This window comes from Drosophila albomicans, chromosome 2R (genome assembly GCF_009650485.2).
Source record: "Drosophila albomicans strain 15112-1751.03 chromosome 2R, ASM965048v2, whole genome shotgun sequence".
NCBI lineage: Eukaryota > Metazoa > Arthropoda > Insecta > Diptera > Drosophilidae > Drosophila > Drosophila albomicans.
Window position 1 is genome coordinate 8,075,368 of NC_047631.2, and position 18,027 is coordinate 8,093,394.

Sequence of the window (18,027 nt, forward strand, 5' to 3'; positions counted from 1 at the left end):
TTAAATACATTCATAATGATAAATAGTAGCGGTAGGCAGATACGTATTCGTATGTATTTGTAATATATTGTAATATGGGCAATTCTCTGATGTCGAATGCGACATTTGTACGCATTCAAACTGAAAAAAAACATGTGCCACGACATTATTTTAATTTTGTAAAAATTGAAACTTATAGCTCTCGGTTAGCACTATAATTGGTGCTAAGATGGATTTTGGGCAATTGTTCGTTTTCAAGAAAATTGCAAAAATGTTGCGCATTCGCACGCGACAAAAACAGAAGTTACTTTTTCAAAAACCAGTTCAAGCACTTATTTCAGCGAAACGTGATGAAAGATTTTAATGCAATTAATTTTAATGTATTATGCATATATTTATCTAAATAGTGTATTTGGTTTGACTTAAAAATATTAAGTTGTCTTTTTTTAAATTAAATTTTAATCACTGTCGCACGCGACATGTCGCACGCGACATTTTTTCCATCATACTTTTTATGCTGTTTTTTTTTACTTTTTAAGTTCATTTGAAGAGCATATGAAGCATTTTCATAGTTTTTTAATATATTCAATATATATTTTTATTTTCAACTGAAATTTCATACTTTAAAAAATAACTTTAATAAAGGTAAACAAAACGAAATATATTCATAACATGTACATAAGAAACATAATTACCTATCTTAAATTACATCATTAATGTCAAAAAAATTTTTTTTATGAATATACTGTTCTAGTAGATTTCGTTTGTTGGCCATTTCAGCAAAACAAATTCATTTGGTTTATAACCGGTATACTGTGCACATTCATTCTATCATTGTTTTTAATGACAAAGTCTCAATTGGCGCTTATGACATGAAATTTATATTATTTTTTGCACATAAAAAGAGTATGCATCATCTACACTAAAAAAAAAAAAATAATAATTTAACGAAAAAAAAAAAAATTTTTTTTTTGCCATGTCGCACGCGACAAACTTTCAAAAATTCTTAAAAATGAAGTTGTGCTTATATTCATTCAAATTTTATTTTATTATATTTGGTAGCAAAAGATGTGTTTGGACACAATTTTGCATGCTCAATGGACAAAAACTTTAGATGCACTCATAACAAATGCTGTTTTTCACTGTCGCACGCGACAAAAATAGAAGCTGATTAGCTGAAAAGAAATTTACCGTTATTAGCTATTGCATCATTTCTTTTATATATTTTGTATATTCCTTGGATATTAAACAAGATATTAAACTAAGGGTATCAATGCATACTGACTCCCTTTAAGGAAATGAATCAAAACAAAACTTGCAGTAGAAATCTTCAAAACAGAACTTTTGCTCATCTTCGACTTTGCATTGAAATTTTTCAAAATGTGTTATGAGTAAATGGAAAAATCGTTTATATTAGTTAAATGTAATATTTTCCCTATAAACAAATGTGAAGAAAACATGCTTTTATAGAGTTTGAATTTTTTGGCGCCGGTTGCACTTTCTAGAGAATTGCCCATATGTATATATATGTACGTGTATAGTTGATGTATGTATATGAATTATATATGTATGTATGTAAGTGCACTGCTTGACAACGAAAAATAACAAAAGCTCGGCAAAGCACTTTAAATCTTAAAGATTACATCGAGTGTATGCTTTCAGAGATTGAATTGAATTAAGGATACAATTACATAACTATATGCTCCAGGAAACAATTTAACAGCAGTCTTGCAACCAGTCAGCTCCTACGTGGACGATGTGCTCGTCGTTGTCGCCGTCACTGCCGATGTGCTCGTGGATGTCGTTGTTGTTGTCGCTGTGGTTGTTCCAACTCCAGCTAAGAGCACCTCCTGCTCTGGTATAACGGAGACAGCCTCCTTCACATAGCCGTAAATGTGTTTGCGTGTATCGTTGACCACGTCACGCACCATGGCCTGAAAGAAACTGCTGTGCAGCGGAGCCTCAGCATAACGTTCGTACTGATCCAATGAGTACTGCAGCTTCAACGTTAAATCATAATTCTTGCGCACAACATCGAGTATTTGCTCCTCCGTGGGCGTGGACAAGCCCTGCTCGGCGAGCCACTCCTTGATCTTGTTTTGGAAATGCTTGACAATGGCCAGTATATTGACCAAGGCATTGAGTAGCTTTATCACATCATCTTTGTATTCACATTCCGGCATCGTTGTATAGCGTAAGACTTGACGAAAGCGAAATTAGATTAAAATATGTTGATAAGCAGGGGCATCTCTAGCTTACCCATGGCATGGATTTCTGTAAAGACCTTTTCCTCGCGATTTAGCTCGTAGTAGAGTTCGTCGTAGCTGTTTGTGGTGGCCAGGAATGTGTCGCCAAATGTGATGAAGAGATTGAATATGTTGACCACTTGAAGCGACAAATGGAATATATTGCACTTTTTGACCAGCGTCTGTTCCTGATTGACCAGAAAACGCAACAGACCAATCAACGCTGACCACAGCTCCTTCCACGGATAATTGAGGCGAACGCGGCAGCGTTTCTGATAGCAGAGTATGCGATGGATGACCCCAATGCACAGCAGATACAACTCCATGGGGAACTTTTTCATTAAATGCGACACAATGAACTCCACCAAAAGATCGAGAAGCGTGGCCGCCAAGGGTTGCGATTTGCCTACACGATCGATGTTCAGCTTGCGATGTCGCATCTGGGCCCGATGCAGCATCACCTTAAACGTCAGATTGTTATCGTGCATCATTGAGTTGGCATACTGATCTTCCGATATGCAGGTGAGTATGAGAAAGCACAGCTTCAAATTGGCGATGCTCGACTCGTTCTTATTGTCCTGCATCACAATTGAACTGCTCAAAAGGAGAATAAATATTAAAATAAATCAATGCAAATCTACCTATCTACGAAGTATTACCAATATTGAAAGACTGCCACTAGCAAATTTGTGGGATACTGGGTCATATCAATGATGGGCGCATTCGCCAAATCAGGCGTCGGCTGCGTCAGACTCAAAGTGTTACTGGGCGATGGCGGCGCACTCGACTCCGCTTGTGTGTGCGCCAGAGTTGTAATAAAGTTGCGATTAAGATGCACTGCCTCATAGAGGGCCAGCAATAGGCCATTGTTAGCCTTAATCTGCTGCACACGCTCACAGCCCTCATCGGAGACAAACATGTTGCCAACCATGTTGGAGAGCGAGGAGAACCACGATGAGGATTGCACATTGTTCAGACTCTGCATGTATTGCCGGCAGAAATCGATCAGTGACTGTGAGATCATTTGTCCATATCTAAAAAAAACAGTGCGATAAAATATATGTTTCTTATCTTAAACAGAATGAATCACGTTACCCATTCAATGCCAGCTCATCGGCCAATATGGAAAGCTGTACCACATATGGATTGGTGGCCTCGTGCTTGCGATAGTTCACCAAGATCGTAAGCAATATGACAATATCATGGCCATGCTGTGTGCGAAATGTGGGATCGCTGAGCAGGCGCACAAAGGCATCGAACAGACTGTGCATCATCAGATATTCAAAAAGCACATTCTGGCCAACATCGGTGCCCGTGACAAGAACGAGCAACAGTTTCAGGCACATGAAGCGCGCATTCTCGGTGACATCGCCGAGCAGAATGCGATTGCAGTATTGCATGAGCAGCTTCAGCCATTCGTCCATTGTTTCGTGGCCAAAGATTTCATTTAAGATGTTCGAGCTGGGCTCTGTGTTGCACTTTTTATATATGCCATAAAAAAGGGAGCACAAAGTTTGGAGGCTGTTGACCAAACGCTTCGGATGATCCTCTGGTTAAGAAGGAAACACAGTTACAATTATTAATAATGAGTAGATTGACAACTCACCCTTCTCCGTATCCAGCATCTCGATACATTTCTGAAAGAGCGTATTCAAATTGGGTTTCACCAGCTGCAGCTGTTCACTGTTTAACTTGCTGACTTGATCCTCGAGCGACTCGAAGTTCGGCTGCAGCAAAAAGAACTCGTTCCAGAACTCTGGACTGTCCGCACTGGGATCCTCGCCGCGACATAGCAGCTCATATATGTAAACAACCTACGCATTTGAAATCAGAAATTAATTAGCAAATTTTTTTTTTAGAACTTTAATTGAGCCGAGTCGCATTTCAAACCTTTTCCTTGGGACGTTTCGTTGAGCCGCTGCCACTTCGTTTTCTTGATGTCATTTTGCCTGCTGTTCGAATAAGTTAATCGTAAAAAAGATTATGTTTTGCTTTGGAATAGTTTTTATTCGAAGAGAGTTGGGAGTCAGCCTTTTGTTGCTATTCTTGCTGGCAGTTTGACATCGGCTCTAGTCTCCAATACACGTTCAAGCCACTCAACAAGCACTACGGCCGAGACGTGTAAACAGCCACTCAGCAAACAATGGACGTTTACAACACTGCACTGTGCAGCAGCTCAGCTGTTTATAAATTTTACTCCATTTATGAATATCTAATTATTTCGTTAACATTTTCGTAAGAATGGCAACATCGATCATTTTAAAAAATTATTACAATTTAATAAAAAAAAACATTACTTAGTATTAATATTTGATTGTAAATTAACCATCGGTATTTTTCCTATAAAAAATCGATATACCGATAGTGCCGTGATGTTGCACCAGTTCTATCAGCTGTTGTGCAATTCGATTCCGATTAGTGAGCTAGTTTTTTGTTCAAGTTTTAGGGACACAGGCTGGCGAATTTGCTTTTTACACACAAAAAAAGTAAAAGCTGATTAGTAATAAAATTTCCAACAGATTTATTATTAGTTGATCAATATAATCGTTCGGAGCTGTCCAGGTGCATAAATACTATACTTGCTACGCACACAAAAAAAAAAACGAGGTTATTGTTTTTCCAGAGTGAACTCGAAAGTTTGGGCAAAAGTTGCAGCAACTTGGGGCGAGAATAAAGAAAAAAAGAAGAAATCATGTCCAGTTTGCCACGTCGCATCATCAAGGAGACACAGCGTTTGATGCAGGAGCCGGTGCCCGGCATCAATGCCATTCCCGATGAGAACAATGCACGCTACTTCCATGTGGTGGTCGCCGGTCCAAATGATTCGCCCTTCGAGGGAGGGGTCTTCAAGTTGGAGCTGTTTCTGCCCGAGGATTATCCGATGTCGGCACCCAAGGTGCGTTTCATCACAAAGATCTATCATCCGAATATCGATCGCTTGGGCCGCATTTGCCTCGATGTGCTGAAAGACAAATGGAGTCCAGCGCTGCAAATTCGCACCATACTTCTGTCCATTCAGGCGCTCCTCAGCGCCCCCAATCCCGATGATCCTTTGGCCAACGATGTCGCCGAATTATGGAAGGTCAACGAGGCCGAGGCCATTCGCAATGCTCGTGAATGGACTCAGAAATACGCTGTCGAAGACTAAAGGCTGAAGTTAACACATAAATCGATTGGAGTTTGGGAGCCGGTTGCGAAGCCGGAAAAGGAGATAAGGATGAATACGGATGCGCAACAGCTAACTTATTTTTTAGGGATCTGCGGTTAGTTCACTCTCATCCCGCTTAAACGAGATACAAATTATCTTCTTTTTTGTAATACACATTTTTTTGTATTTATCGTTGTCGAGGATATAAAATGGCGGTAATAAATAATAAAGATCTAATGATAATGCTATAATAAAAAAACAATACGCAATTTGTTTTTTTACTTGAGAATCCTATTTTATAGGTGTTACAATTAGCATAATTATATTGAGGGGTGTTTTTTCTTTAGTCAAGACACCGCGTCTTCATGTCTAAGCTTCAAAGTATAAAAAAGGGAAGCAAATAGTGTGGCGGGTTTTAAATCATATTCATTAACATACGTAGATTTGTAGACACCTGCTTTTAAAAGAAAGCAAGTTTCTTCTGTTTATAAAAAAAAGAAGACAAACAAATGAAAAGCTCCTTTGCACAAGTTCAATGCGAATGTTCCAAGAAACCAGTTCGATAAAAACTACGCAGTACGCGGTATGCAGTGTGACCAATAATAAAATGTTTGTCAGGTTATCATAGGTGTAAGGCGCTTTTAAGAATGAAAAGTCTGCTATTATTTGAAAATATAATTAAATAATTGTTAAAAATGCATCATATGATGAAACATCGTTCGCCTGCTATAAAAAATCGATAAATCGATAATTGCCCATCTCTAGTATTCATGTGTTGATTCGGCTCTCCATATCGTGTTGTTATTTCACAACAATTCAGTCAGTTCAGTTGATATCAGATCTAAATCATTTTTTTTGCGATAAATACATATTGTTGGTGAAAATGTCTATGATCCGTCAATCCTCCCGACTGCTGACTGCACAGCTGCGTCGAGTACAGAGCGTGCCATGCGCTATGTACCATGAAAATGTAAGTGCAAATTGTACTATTTACTAAAGCACCGCGAAAGTTCTTTCGTAATATCTTTCTTGATATTGTATACTATATATGTACATATGTATGTATGCTTACATTGTCTCTTGGGTTGATGGCAATACGATTAAAGATAACAATTACGTGCCGACAAGTGACAAGTGTCAATTACTAGTTATGTTTTCGTATTTCCATTGCAGGTTGTTGAGCACTATGAGAATCCGCGCAACGTGGGATCGCTAGACAAGAAGGACGTGAGCGTTGGGACGGGACTCGTTGGCGCTCCGGCATGTGGTGATGTGATGAAATTGCAGATCAAAGTGGACGAGAATGGCAAGATCATCGATGCCAAGTTTAAAACATTCGGCTGTGGTTCGGCAATCGCCAGTAGCTCGCTGGCCACCGAATGGGTTAAGGGCAAGTCCATCGATGAAGCTGGCAAATTGAAGAATACGGACATTGCTAAGGAGCTGCGTTTGCCTCCTGTAAAGCTGCACTGCTCGATGCTGGCTGAGGATGCCATCAAGGCTGCTTTGGCTGACTATAAGGTCAAGCAGCAGAAGAAGGAATCGAATTAAATCGAATTATATTGAACATTGATAACAACTATTAATCTATAATGTGTATGAACAAATAAACTGTTCTACTATATTATATTATTGTTTATATGTAAGTATGAAGTCTAATTGCGATACTGTCCATCAATAGCTCTCTAATCAATCTCTTTCAATTGTCTCGCCTTTCAGTTAGACGCTTGCGATTTATGACCAGTGAGTGAGCGAAGTGTGTTTGGAATATAGAATCATGATGTGGATTTGCTGGAACTGATCTTAACTGAGCGATGTATGAATGTGAATGATGTGTGTATGGACTGTCTGCGTTTTGGGGGAGTTAAAGAGCTGGCTTAGAGCCACATTAAATTTGAAGTTGTCGAGTGCAAATTTAAGCTTGTAGAATATTATTATATATGTATACATTATGAATAAAACTGTTTCCGATTTTCAACAAGAATAGTACTTTTATTTGAATGCATAATAATAATTCATTTGGTCATTAGATTAGGAGAGACGCACACTCACGCCGCCACCACACTCGCCCTTGGACTTGATCTCGAATGCTGCAATTAAAATGAATTTAATAAAGATTGTATATTGTGCATAGTCAGATTCTTACGATCGTCGGCGTGCTGACAGTTGTAGTTGTCCATGACGCACTTGCTGCCGAAGCTAATCAATCGCTCCTTGCTGCTGTTCTTGGCCTTGGCGCAAACAGGTTCGTAGGTGTCTCCGCAGGATCTGTTGCAGGCATTGGTTGCCGGCTTCTTGGTGTCCTTGGCGGGATTGGCCAGGACGAACGCCAACAAGCAGAGTGCTATTTAAATACACAGCATTTTTAATGATTAAAATAATCGCAAGTTAATTATCAACATAGACAAACACATACATAAATATACATATACATATACATATGGGCAATTCTCTGATGTCGAATGCGACATTTGTACGCATTCAAACTGAAAAAAAACATGTGCCACGACATTATTTTAATTTTGTAAAAATTGAAACTTATAGCTCTCGGTTAGCACTATAATTGGTGCTAAGATGGATTTTGGGCAATTGTTCGTTTTCAAGAAAATTGCAAAAATGTTGCGCATTCGCACGCGACAAAAACAGAAGTTACTTTTTCAAAAACCAGTTCAAGCACTTATTTCAGCGAAACGTGATGAAAGATTTTAATGCAATTAATTTTAATGTATTATGCATATATTTATCTAAATAGTGTATTTGGTTTGACTTAAAAATATTAAGTTGTCTTTTTTTAAATTAAATTTTAATCACTGTCGCACGCGACATGTCGCACGCGACATTTTTTCCATCATACTTTTATGCTGTTTTTTTTTACTTTTTAAGTTCATTTGAAGAGCATATGAAGCATTTTCATAGTTTTTTAATATATTCAATATATATTTTTATTTTCAACTGAAATTTCATACTTTAAAAAATAACTTTAATAAAGGTAAACAAAACGAAATATATTCATAACATGTACATAAGAAACATAATTACCTATCTTAAATTACATCATTAATGTCAAAAAAATTTTTTTTATGAATATACTGTTCTAGTAGATTTCGTTTGTTGGCCATTTCAGCAAAACAAATTCATTTGGTTTATAACCGGTATACTGTGCACATTCATTCTATCATTGTTTTTAATGACAAAGTCTCAATTGGCGCTTATGACATGAAATTTATATTATTTTTTGCACATAAAAAGAGTATGCATCATCTACACTAAAAAAAAAAAATAATTTAACGAAAAAAAAAAAAATTTTTTTTTTGCCATGTCGCACGCGACAAACTTTCAAAAATTCTTAAAAATGAAGTTGTGCTTATATTCATTCAAATTTTATTTTATTATATTTGGTAGCAAAAGATGTGTTTGGACACAATTTTGCATGCTCAATGGACAAAAACTTTAGATGCACTCATAACAAATGCTGTTTTTCACTGTCGCACGCGACAAAAATAGAAGCTGATTAGCTGAAAAGAAATTTACCGTTATTAGCTATTGCATCATTTCTTTTATATATTTTGTATATTCCTTGGATATTAAACAAGATATTAAACTAAGGGTATCAATGCATACTGACTCCCTTTAAGGAAATGAATCAAAACAAAACTTGCAGTAGAAATCTTCAAAACAGAACTTTTGCTCATCTTCGACTTTGCATTGAAATTTTTCAAAATGTGTTATGAGTAAATGGAAAAATCGTTTATATTAGTTAAATGTAATATTTTCCCTATAAACAAATGTGAAGAAAACATGCTTTTATAGAGTTTGAATTTTTTGGCGCCGGTTGCACTTTCTAGAGAATTGCCCATATACATATACATATACATATACATATACATATACATATACATATACATATACATATACATATACATATACATATACATATACATATACATATACATATACATATACATATACATATACATATACATATACATATACATATACATATACATATACATATACATATACATATACATATACATATACATATACATATACATATACATATACATATACATATACATATACATATACATATACATATTCATATACATATACATATACATATATGTACATATATGTTTGCCTTTGTTTTCACTCATCAATTCATGATCTTGTTAGAGAGGTCAGTTTGCTGTGAACTACGCGAGGTGTTTTTAAAATTCCAATTAAATGTACTATAGTAATAAATGCATTATGCATTTGCACAAAAATGTAAAACTTCAATAATAGGAAAATAATTATACAAATATTATATATCGGTTTAATAGTCTATAAATTTACATTTTATACTACAAACTTTAATTATTTTTCTCTCTAAATTTAATATAAATTATATTTTTAATGTTAGTTTGTTTACATTCGAATTTTGTTTAAAAAAGTACTAAGTAATTTACAAAAATTTTAAATGTTTATCGACATAATCAATCATTTTTGTTAAATTACTTCTCCCACTTTACAGTATATTTCAACATAATATACATACATATGTATGTATCTATAAAACCAAATTACCAAGGAAAGTAAACAGAGCGAAACGCATTTTATTCCTCGAATTCACGATCAACACAACACAATAATACTTTAAGCAAAACCGGCTTTGAGACGAGTTAGAATTGAACTGAATTCTAGACTGTGAGATTTATCACCTTTATATACATGTCAAGCTCACAAATGGAACAATAGCTGACAAGGCACACACACAGATACAATTGCTACACATACAATATGTGAAAGTATAGGTACTATGTATTTGCTTCGCAACTGATGGGAATCACTCATCCCACACACTTTAATTTGTGTGTATTATAAAAGTGGACAAACATGAAGTGCATTCTCACTAGTATTGGTAGCTACAAATTATAATGACGGGGACAACGACTGCGACTGAATCTTCTGAATGGAGGGACGCCAGTTGCCAGTTAATGGAACTGGGAATAGGCGGCGTTTGAGCGACACGCGTCTAGTTCTGTCATTTAGTTTAAAGCGGTTACCCCGACATTTTGGCCCCTCTTCTGGGAATAGGCACAACAAATAATATACTTTGTACTATGTAATGTGGGTGTATCATATATATTATACTTAGGATGATACAATTGCCAATTACAAATTAAATATTACATAAAATGCAAAGGCGTTCGATTTTATTGACAATTTATTCTCAAATTTGTTACAATTGAAAGAAAGTCTACTATACAAAATTATATAGGTATTAATATAAATTGGATTTGGAATGAATTTGAATATTACTATATTTATAGGGAATTTGCAAGCGGAATCTAGATTCAACCAATTTACTCACATTTGCATGGCTATCATGTGTACAAAACGGGAATCTGCCCCTTGAATCCAGTTCACGTGACACCATTTAAGCTCAACGTACCTAGGCTTCCATTTAATGGACTTGTTTATCAAAATTGAGCCAGCAGAGATTGATAGACTCAATGATATCCTGTGCAATGTATAAAAATATTTAAATTTAAATATAAAATTTAATTGTGAATAATGTCTACCTTTGATCCAGTAATGATCGAGTTGTTTTCAATTCGTTTAAAATCCTCTGTACATGGAAATAGTGGATACCTCCAGTTGAAATAACCTTGCAGTCATCTTGCATACGTGATATGTACTATGATAATCATTAAAAAGAATTTACCATGGTAGAGGCTGATGTCACGTCGCTCGTTAGATTTACATTTATAAACATACAAATGTATATTATTAGTGCTTAAGATGTGTATCACAACACATCTTAAAAGCTTTCGCAGCCCTCAGTCATATTAGACACCAGACTATTCAAATTCGACAAATTCAACATTTTTTTTAAAATTACTAAACTGAGTTATTCTATTACTTGACATACATATCATCATTACTTTCAATAAGTAAAACCTATTAAATAATTGTATGATGCAAATATAATGTCAATCGAAAAAGTATTTTTTTTTTTTCAAATAACATAGTTATTTACATTTATCGAACTGTTAAAGTATCTGATATTTAAATTACACATTCGTTAATCGATTTTTCGAACTGCTACAGAATCTGACATTTAAATGCTTCTATGAGAAAAAGAGACATGACTTCTTCTATTTATTAAATACATTTCCTAAAGGTAAAAAACTACTGTAATACCCTTCTATCATATGGATAGCGAATATTAAAAGTAATCTATAAATATTGTGGCTTGGCATTAACCGCCACACTCAAAATGCGGCTAAATCTAGCCTGAAATGGTTAGAGTGAAGCTTTTTATAGTACAAAGTGTATCGGCTCCAACACTTCACAGAGAGACCGTATGTGTTTGCTATAAAAAACCATGTACGGTATTTTTACAGTTATCGAAGCGGTCACATTGGCTAGCAAATTTGTTTCACTGCGTCATTTTTTCACAAACGTTTGACAATATAATTTCACAATAAAGCAAAAGAGTAATTTGAACTCGTAAAGTAATTATTTTAAATACATAAAAGGTAAAGTACAAGGTTATCGAGACATTGAGCACATATTAGTAAACATTTTACCTGCTTGCAAAATACGAAAAAACCAAAATGGAGGAATATAATAAATTGGTGGCTCAATACGATTACCAATACCAATGCAAAACGAATGTTGATGTAAGCAGTAGCTCCGCCAGCGACAGCAGCGACAGTGAGTCAGAAAACAACATAACCTCTGGACTAGTCGAGCTCAACAAAAGTATCAAGGGCAGGAGCAGCAAAGACAGCAACAACAACCCAGACAATGTAAGTGGAAAGCGAAAGCGGAACAGCGGAACTGGAACACAACGATTACCAACAAGGCGTCCGGATCCAAACGTATACAACAGAAATGCTTTGTTGGCGCGAGAGAATCGTCGCAAAAAGAAAGCGTACATGGAAGCAGTCGAAAAGGAATTGGACGAGACACGCAGCAAAAACAGATGGTTGCTAAAGGCGCTGAAAAAGCAGTTCAAAATAACACAAAAGCTAAAAATGGAGTGCGATTACTTGAAAACTAGTGTGACAACCCACAAACCAAACAAGATCTCCAGATGCTTTATAAGCGATATTCCAACAGCATATAATCATCGTTCCGTCTCGCCAGACGGCTCATTAATTTCAACGAATTCCAACAGTAGCGGCAACAGCAACAACAATGAGAACCAGATGGACAGTGAATTCATAGCAGATATACTGAATGTCGACAATGGTAGTGTAGCTGATCAGCAATATATTCAAAATGAGACGCCTTCAAGTTCATGGAATGATTTTATTGATAATTTATTAACAGACTATCAGCCAACGCCCGAGTATGAGAACGAGAATGCAGCCAACTATCTGGACCAGAGTTTTGTTGGTCTTGCAGATCTGGAGGCGCCGCTGGAAACCCCCTGCTTTTTAAATAAGGTTGTCAGTCCAATCTGGGAGTGGAGTGCAAGTTGCACGCCGCCTTCGCAGTTGCTCCAGGATGACACTTTCTTGGACTTTGATGACACCGCACGCATTGCAAGTCTTTAGATGTATTACCTTTTTTTTTTGGTCGTCTTAAGTATTTGTTAATTTAGTATCATACAAATTTTAAGGTGTCGAGAATCTCGACAATTTTATTTTGTGAATCGATATAATTCTTTCCATGTTCACAAATTTTGGATTCAATTAGTATATTGCCTTATAGAGGAACTTATGATAGAACGCCACGCTCACTGAAGAGGACATTTCCTTTCGACGTTTGAACGCTGTTCCATAATTGCAGGCCTGCGTTTTGGAGGCGCGTTGGATTCCTATATTATTTTTAGTTGGTATCCAGCTTGAGTCAAGCAAATTGCAAGGTGGGTTTCCTCGAACGATCGCGGTTGCAAATGAGTTCCAAGTGAGACTATGATGATTTTGTCCCATTTTTTCAGTTGCGGCCAACAAAATAAATTCTTTCTTCGGAAGCACTCCAAAATGGAAGCAGACGATGATGCATTGAAGGCGTCACAGTCAAGTGTATAAAATACAATTGAGTTCAGGCGTTTAAAATTTTGTTGTTAAAAAAAATAGAAAGAGTTTACTAATATATTTGGCTTCTGAAATGTTTCAGCTATTTTCGAATCAAGCATTTGATGTAACACATTGCATTGATTCAGTGGAGAGTGAGGAGGCTTCGAACTCCGGTATGTACTTCTATCATAACTTCTGAAAAGGCATCTATCGTATTTTAATTATCATATTTATATATATATATGTTTCTATTTGTATAACATTGGAAAGAATAATCGATATTATTTCATATCTATGCATTTGTTATAAAACTCCAAAATAAAAAAATAATTGCACAATATTTGTGTTTAAAATAAAAGTTACTTTGTTTTATTTATGTTGCAATGGAAAATTTAAATGTTAGTGTTTCTTGAATGAGATTATGAATACATTTTCTGAGATACCAAAAAAGAATTTTTAACAAATTGTATTTCGTTCAGTTCATTTTTTATCAGCGGCATTGATACAATGCGACAATATTCTCATGTGCTAAATTTTGAAGTTAGTGGAATTCTTTTGGTATATCGATTTCCTATTGTATATATTCTATTATATGGTTTCTTTTGTATTGAAGAAGATTTACAAATCTTGATTTCAGTTCCCATCTAAAAATGACAGTCAGTCGTTCTGTTTGTTTGTCCGTATGCCCACCTAGATGTCAGCGACTATAAGAGATAGGGATATAATTTTTTTTTACAGTATTTGTTATTTTTGCTCAATGATATAGTTTGCCTCAAATTTGTGCCAGCCGAAAAATTTTGGATACTGTACCCTTCTTACTTGTTTAATGTTGCAAATATCGTCAGAAAAAAATTTCCATCGGTAAAAGATTAAGATGGGTCATAGCTTGAATATTTAATGATGTGTTTGACACTAAAATATCATTACCAGTTAAAACATAAAATAACAATTCAATTGATACATGTATCATGTTTTGTCTAAAGACTTGTACTTTACGTAATTATAAAATTTTGAAAAGGTTGAATATATATGATTATATACAAATATATATTAAAATACACTGCGATTTTAAAGTTCACAGTTGTGCAGCTCAGTATTCTTGAAAAAATTAACAAGTCGATCTGTAGTAGGTCGAATTTTTGGATCGCGATTCCAGCATTTTTCTATAAATGACTTTATACGATTGGAATATTTGAAAATGTTCAATTCATTTATATTCGGGCGATCACCTGAAAAATTACGAAATTAAACAGATGTCTGCAAATTTTTTAAGTCTTACCATTAATAATTTTACGTTGTAAATCTAATGGATTTATATTTATAAATTCTTCGAACGGTTTCTTCCTGGACAACACTTCCCAAAAAATAACGCCAAAAATAAATACGTCACTCATTTGCGTATGTTTGTTGATAGGATTCTATGTTAATAAAGAAATAAAATATGTTGTTTCACTTATTTTTTTTCAATTAGATAAATATCTGAGCAAACTTCTGGTGCCACTAAATAAACAAAAATATTTGTACTTACACATACTTCTGGAGCCATATACCTAATGTTTTCCGTATTGCTTTTTGAAAGTTTTTCCACAGTTCCAACGTAACATATTTTCAATGTATCATAATTATTCATTAGCAATAAATTATGCGTAGTAAGATTTCGGAGAACTATATTTTTGCTATGCAAGAATTCTATACCCTACAAAATAATGAGTCATTTAAAATATGTATCTTTTAAAAGCACTAGACATACCGTGGCACATTGCAGCATCCAATCCAGCATCTTCTTGAATGAAACGTTTTCATCCGAATAATGCAAGAAATTGTGTAGTGATCCACAGTCTGCATACTCAAGAAGTAAATAAAACCTATTGTTAGGAGTCTTCGATACTCCGTATAATGCAATAATATTCCGATGGATACATTTTTTTATAATCTGTATTTCTCGAAATACATTTTTGGCAAATATAATATTTTCCGTTATTGAATCATCATTATGATCTTGAATTATTTTTACAGCAATTGATTTTTCATCCGCATCGGGAAGCTTCCAAATTGCTTTGTGGACAACTCCAGAGTTTCCACGTCCAATCTATAAATTTTAATCAGCGTTAGAAGCAAATCTGTTTGGATTACTTGCGATTTCTTACAATTTTACCAAGCTGAACCTCTTCTAAGTTTACAATTCCGCTATCTAGAAGACAAATAGGAAATATAGGGAGAAGAGCACACAATTCTTTCATTGTCGGCCGGTTTTTTGGAAGACGATCCCCAGCACTTCTGAATTATTAATTCAATGTAACCGGAGCCATCATTAATATTTGCATCACTTATTTTCGGTCGAAAACCTAGAGCAGCAAGAATTAAGAACTTCTGGACGTGTTTTTTTTTATTATTCTTACCATCAATAATTTTTTTTATGATAACCACCGAAGGCACATTATTATATTCGTAAAATGGCTTCTTCCTAGATAATACTTCCCAAAAAGTTATTCCAAAGCTAAATACATCACACATTTTATTGTATTTCCCATTTTCGTTCTGCGAAAACTGCGAAAATAAACTAAATAAACATAAAGTGTTCGCTTAATACAAAGATATACTTGCATTTACACAAACTTCAGGAGCCATATAACAAACTGATTCCATTAAATCACTACTGTAATTTGCAAATTCTTTCACTCTTCCAAAGTCACAAATTTTCAATGTACGATATTCATTGAAAAGTAACAAGTTTTTCGTCTTAAGATTCCGATGAATTGTATTATTTTTATGCAAGAACTCCAAACCCTACAAGATAATGAGACAGGGAAAATATGGAAAATATAGGACATTAGACATACCGTGGCACATTGCAGCATCCAATCAAGCTTCACGTTGAATGAAACTTCCTTGAGTGAGTGATGCAAAAAATCATAGAGTGATCCACAATCTGTGTACTCAAGGAGTAAGCAAATGTTGTTGCTCGAATCTTTTGAGGCTCCATATAATGTGACAATATTCCGATGAATACATTTTCTTAGATTCTGAATTTCCTTATAAACATCTTTTTCAAATTGCACTGAATTTTGACTCCTGTTTTGAATTATTTGCACAGCAACTGATTTGTTTTCTGCAGCGAGAAGTTTCCAGATTGCTTTGTGAATGATACCATAACTGCCATGTCCAATCTATAAATCAACATCATTAGAAATTTTACTTGTTGGACTGTCAGTATATTCTTACAAGTTCCCCTAGTTGAATCTCTTTGAAGTCTACGTTAGTATTAGCTAGTGGATTCATAGGAAGAAGAACACAAATTTCTTGCATCGTTGGCCGGTTTTCTGGAACTTGATCCCAGCACTTTTCAATTATATGTCCAATGCAACCAGACTCATCATGAATATTGGCATCATTTATATTCGGACGAAGACCTAGAGCGATAACAGATTAAAATTTCTGAAATTTATAGTTTACCTATTCTTACCATGATTAATTTTATTTTGGATAGCTAACATGTGCATGTCACCGTCTTCGTAAAATGGCTTCTTCCTAGACATGACTTCCCAAAAAATGATTCCAAAGCTATATACATCGCATTTATTGGAATGGTCATTTTCGGTCTATGCAAGTAAATTAAACTCGACAAATTAAACGTGTTCTCCAAATACAAATACAGAAATACATGTACTTACAAATATTTCTGGAGCTGAATAACCAACCCCACAAGTTCAGAGTTTATATTTGTGCTTTTACTATATCCACATATTTTCAGTACACGAAATTTATTGAAAAGCAACAAGTTGTGTGTCTTAAGATCCAGAAGAATTATTTGGTTTCTGTGTAAATACTCCACACCCTACACAATAATGAGACATTTGAAATACATACATATGTTATGTATGTTTTAAAAGCATTAGACATACCTTGGCACATTGCAACATCCAATCAAGCTTCGTGTCGAACGTAACGTCGACATCAGAGTGATGCAAGAAATTGTAGAGTGTCCCACAGTCTGCGAACTCAAAAATTAAGCATATGTTGGTGCTGAAATCTTTTGAGACCCCATATAATTGAACTATATTCGGATGAATAACTTTTTTTTGTTGTTTTAGGTTTTTTTGAATATCTTTAAAATATCCGTTTATAGTTTTTACAGCTACTTCTTTTTCTTGTCCATTAGTTCGCCATATTCCTTTACGTACATCCCAAAAGGAGCCACGACCAATCTTGAAATATAAATGTAAGTTTAAAAAAGAAAATCACAATACTTGGTTGTTTATGTAAGAAAATATACCAGATCACATAATATTATTTCTTTGTAGTTCACGCTTATGTGTATGTCGTCCATAATTCAATAACAAAAATTGACTAAAGCAAACTGCAATTGTCGTTGATTCAGAGGAATTGTGCATTTATGGTAACATTGATAAGAAGTTGTTATCTTTCAACTTACCACATTATCAGTTTTGCCTAATAAAATGATAGATTGCTAATAAAATTGATAGATCCCTGTGTATGTACAACCTTGAAATTGCTAAGAAAGCTTTCAACACAAATACACAACAATGGGGTACTCAGATAATTCTTAATTATGCTGCATTTTGTTGTTTGTCCTAGAGGTGGAGAACTAGTTCTTAAAATAATCCATATCTGTTTC

The 18,027-nt window shown here is 34.9% G+C and overlaps 5 protein-coding genes across 6 annotated transcripts; 3 read left to right on the plus strand and 2 right to left on the minus strand.

Moving 5' to 3' along the window:
• Positions 1-1,500: 1,500 nt before the first annotated feature.
• On the minus strand, positions 1,501-4,343 carry LOC117575419 (armadillo-like helical domain-containing protein 3). Its single transcript, XM_034259603.2, has 6 exons — positions 4,116-4,343; positions 3,832-4,039; positions 3,321-3,774; positions 2,885-3,259; positions 2,239-2,819; positions 1,501-2,179 (listed from the first exon to the last, which is right to left on the minus strand). The coding sequence occupies exons 1-6, from the start codon at positions 4,167-4,169 to the stop codon at positions 1,725-1,727; spliced, it is 2,127 nt and encodes a 708-aa protein (XP_034115494.1). The 5' UTR covers positions 4,170-4,343; the 3' UTR covers positions 1,501-1,724.
• Positions 4,344-4,634: 291 nt separating this feature from the next.
• On the plus strand, positions 4,635-5,637 carry LOC117575856 (ubiquitin-conjugating enzyme E2 N-like). Its single transcript, XM_034260276.2, has 2 exons — positions 4,635-4,787; positions 4,849-5,637. Exon 2 carries the CDS (start codon positions 4,918-4,920, stop codon positions 5,371-5,373), a length of 456 nt encoding a protein of 151 aa, XP_034116167.1. The 5' UTR covers positions 4,635-4,787; positions 4,849-4,917; the 3' UTR covers positions 5,374-5,637.
• A 519-nt stretch (positions 5,638-6,156) lies between these two features.
• Positions 6,157-7,357, plus strand: LOC117575583 (iron-sulfur cluster assembly scaffold protein IscU). The gene is made up of 3 exons (XM_034259849.2): positions 6,157-6,343; positions 6,547-7,015; positions 7,093-7,357. The coding sequence occupies exons 1-2, from the start codon at positions 6,257-6,259 to the stop codon at positions 6,922-6,924; spliced, it is 465 nt and encodes a 154-aa protein (XP_034115740.1). The 5' UTR covers positions 6,157-6,256; the 3' UTR covers positions 6,925-7,015; positions 7,093-7,357.
• Positions 7,093-10,067, minus strand: LOC117575584 (vasotab-TY3). The gene is made up of 3 exons (XM_034259851.2): positions 9,943-10,067; positions 7,520-7,717; positions 7,093-7,463 (listed from the first exon to the last, which is right to left on the minus strand). The coding sequence occupies exons 1-3, from the start codon at positions 9,968-9,970 to the stop codon at positions 7,405-7,407; spliced, it is 285 nt and encodes a 94-aa protein (XP_034115742.1). The 5' UTR covers positions 9,971-10,067; the 3' UTR covers positions 7,093-7,404.
• A 1,738-nt stretch (positions 10,068-11,805) lies between these two features.
• On the plus strand, positions 11,806-13,454 carry LOC117575607 (protein PFF0380w-like). 2 transcript variants are annotated; one of them, XR_007955224.1, is made up of 3 exons: positions 11,806-12,618; positions 12,700-13,237; positions 13,313-13,454. XR_007955224.1 is itself a non-coding variant. In XM_052006449.1 (2 exons), exons 1-2 carry the CDS (start codon positions 11,979-11,981, stop codon positions 12,924-12,926), a joined length of 867 nt encoding a protein of 288 aa, XP_051862409.1. In that variant the 5' UTR covers positions 11,806-11,978; the 3' UTR covers positions 12,927-13,454. The 2 variants fall into 2 exon arrangements, 1 of the variants encoding a protein (XP_051862409.1); XM_052006449.1 differs by having other exon boundaries at positions 12,700-13,454.
• Positions 13,455-18,027: the final 4,573 nt, after the last annotated feature.

Excerpts from the sequence above, each read along its gene's own strand:
- LOC117575419 (XM_034259603.2), bottom strand. The coding sequence starts at position 4,169 with ATGACATCAAGAAAACGAAGTGGCAGCGGCTCAACGAAACGTCCCAAG. Across the intron at positions 3,775-3,831 it reads GATGCTGGATACGGAGAAGG|AGGATCATCCGAAGCGTTTG; the intron begins GTGAGTTGTCAA and ends CTTCTTAACCAG. Across the intron at positions 2,820-2,884 it reads GTGGCAGTCTTTCAATATTG|TTCAATTGTGATGCAGGACA; the intron begins GTAATACTTCGT and ends CCTTTTGAGCAG.
- LOC117575856 (XM_034260276.2), top strand. The coding sequence starts at position 4,918 with ATGTCCAGTTTGCCACGTCGCATCATCAAGGAGACACAGCGTTTGATG.
- LOC117575583 (XM_034259849.2), top strand. The coding sequence starts at position 6,257 with ATGTCTATGATCCGTCAATCCTCCCGACTGCTGACTGCACAGCTGCGT. Across the intron at positions 6,344-6,546 it reads GCGCTATGTACCATGAAAAT|GTTGTTGAGCACTATGAGAA; the intron begins GTAAGTGCAAAT and ends TTTCCATTGCAG.
- LOC117575584 (XM_034259851.2), bottom strand. The coding sequence starts at position 9,970 with ATGCGTTTCGCTCTGTTTACTTTCCTTG. Across the intron at positions 7,718-9,942 it reads CGCTCTGTTTACTTTCCTTG|CACTCTGCTTGTTGGCGTTC; the intron begins GTAATTTGGTTT and ends GTATTTAAATAG. Across the intron at positions 7,464-7,519 it reads CTGTCAGCACGCCGACGATC|CATTCGAGATCAAGTCCAAG; the intron begins GTAAGAATCTGA and ends TTTTAATTGCAG.
- LOC117575607 (XM_052006449.1), top strand. The coding sequence starts at position 11,979 with ATGGAGGAATATAATAAATTGGTGGCTCAATACGATTACCAATACCAA. Across the intron at positions 12,619-12,699 it reads TATACTGAATGTCGACAATG|ACTATCAGCCAACGCCCGAG; the intron begins GTAGTGTAGCTG and ends ATTTATTAACAG.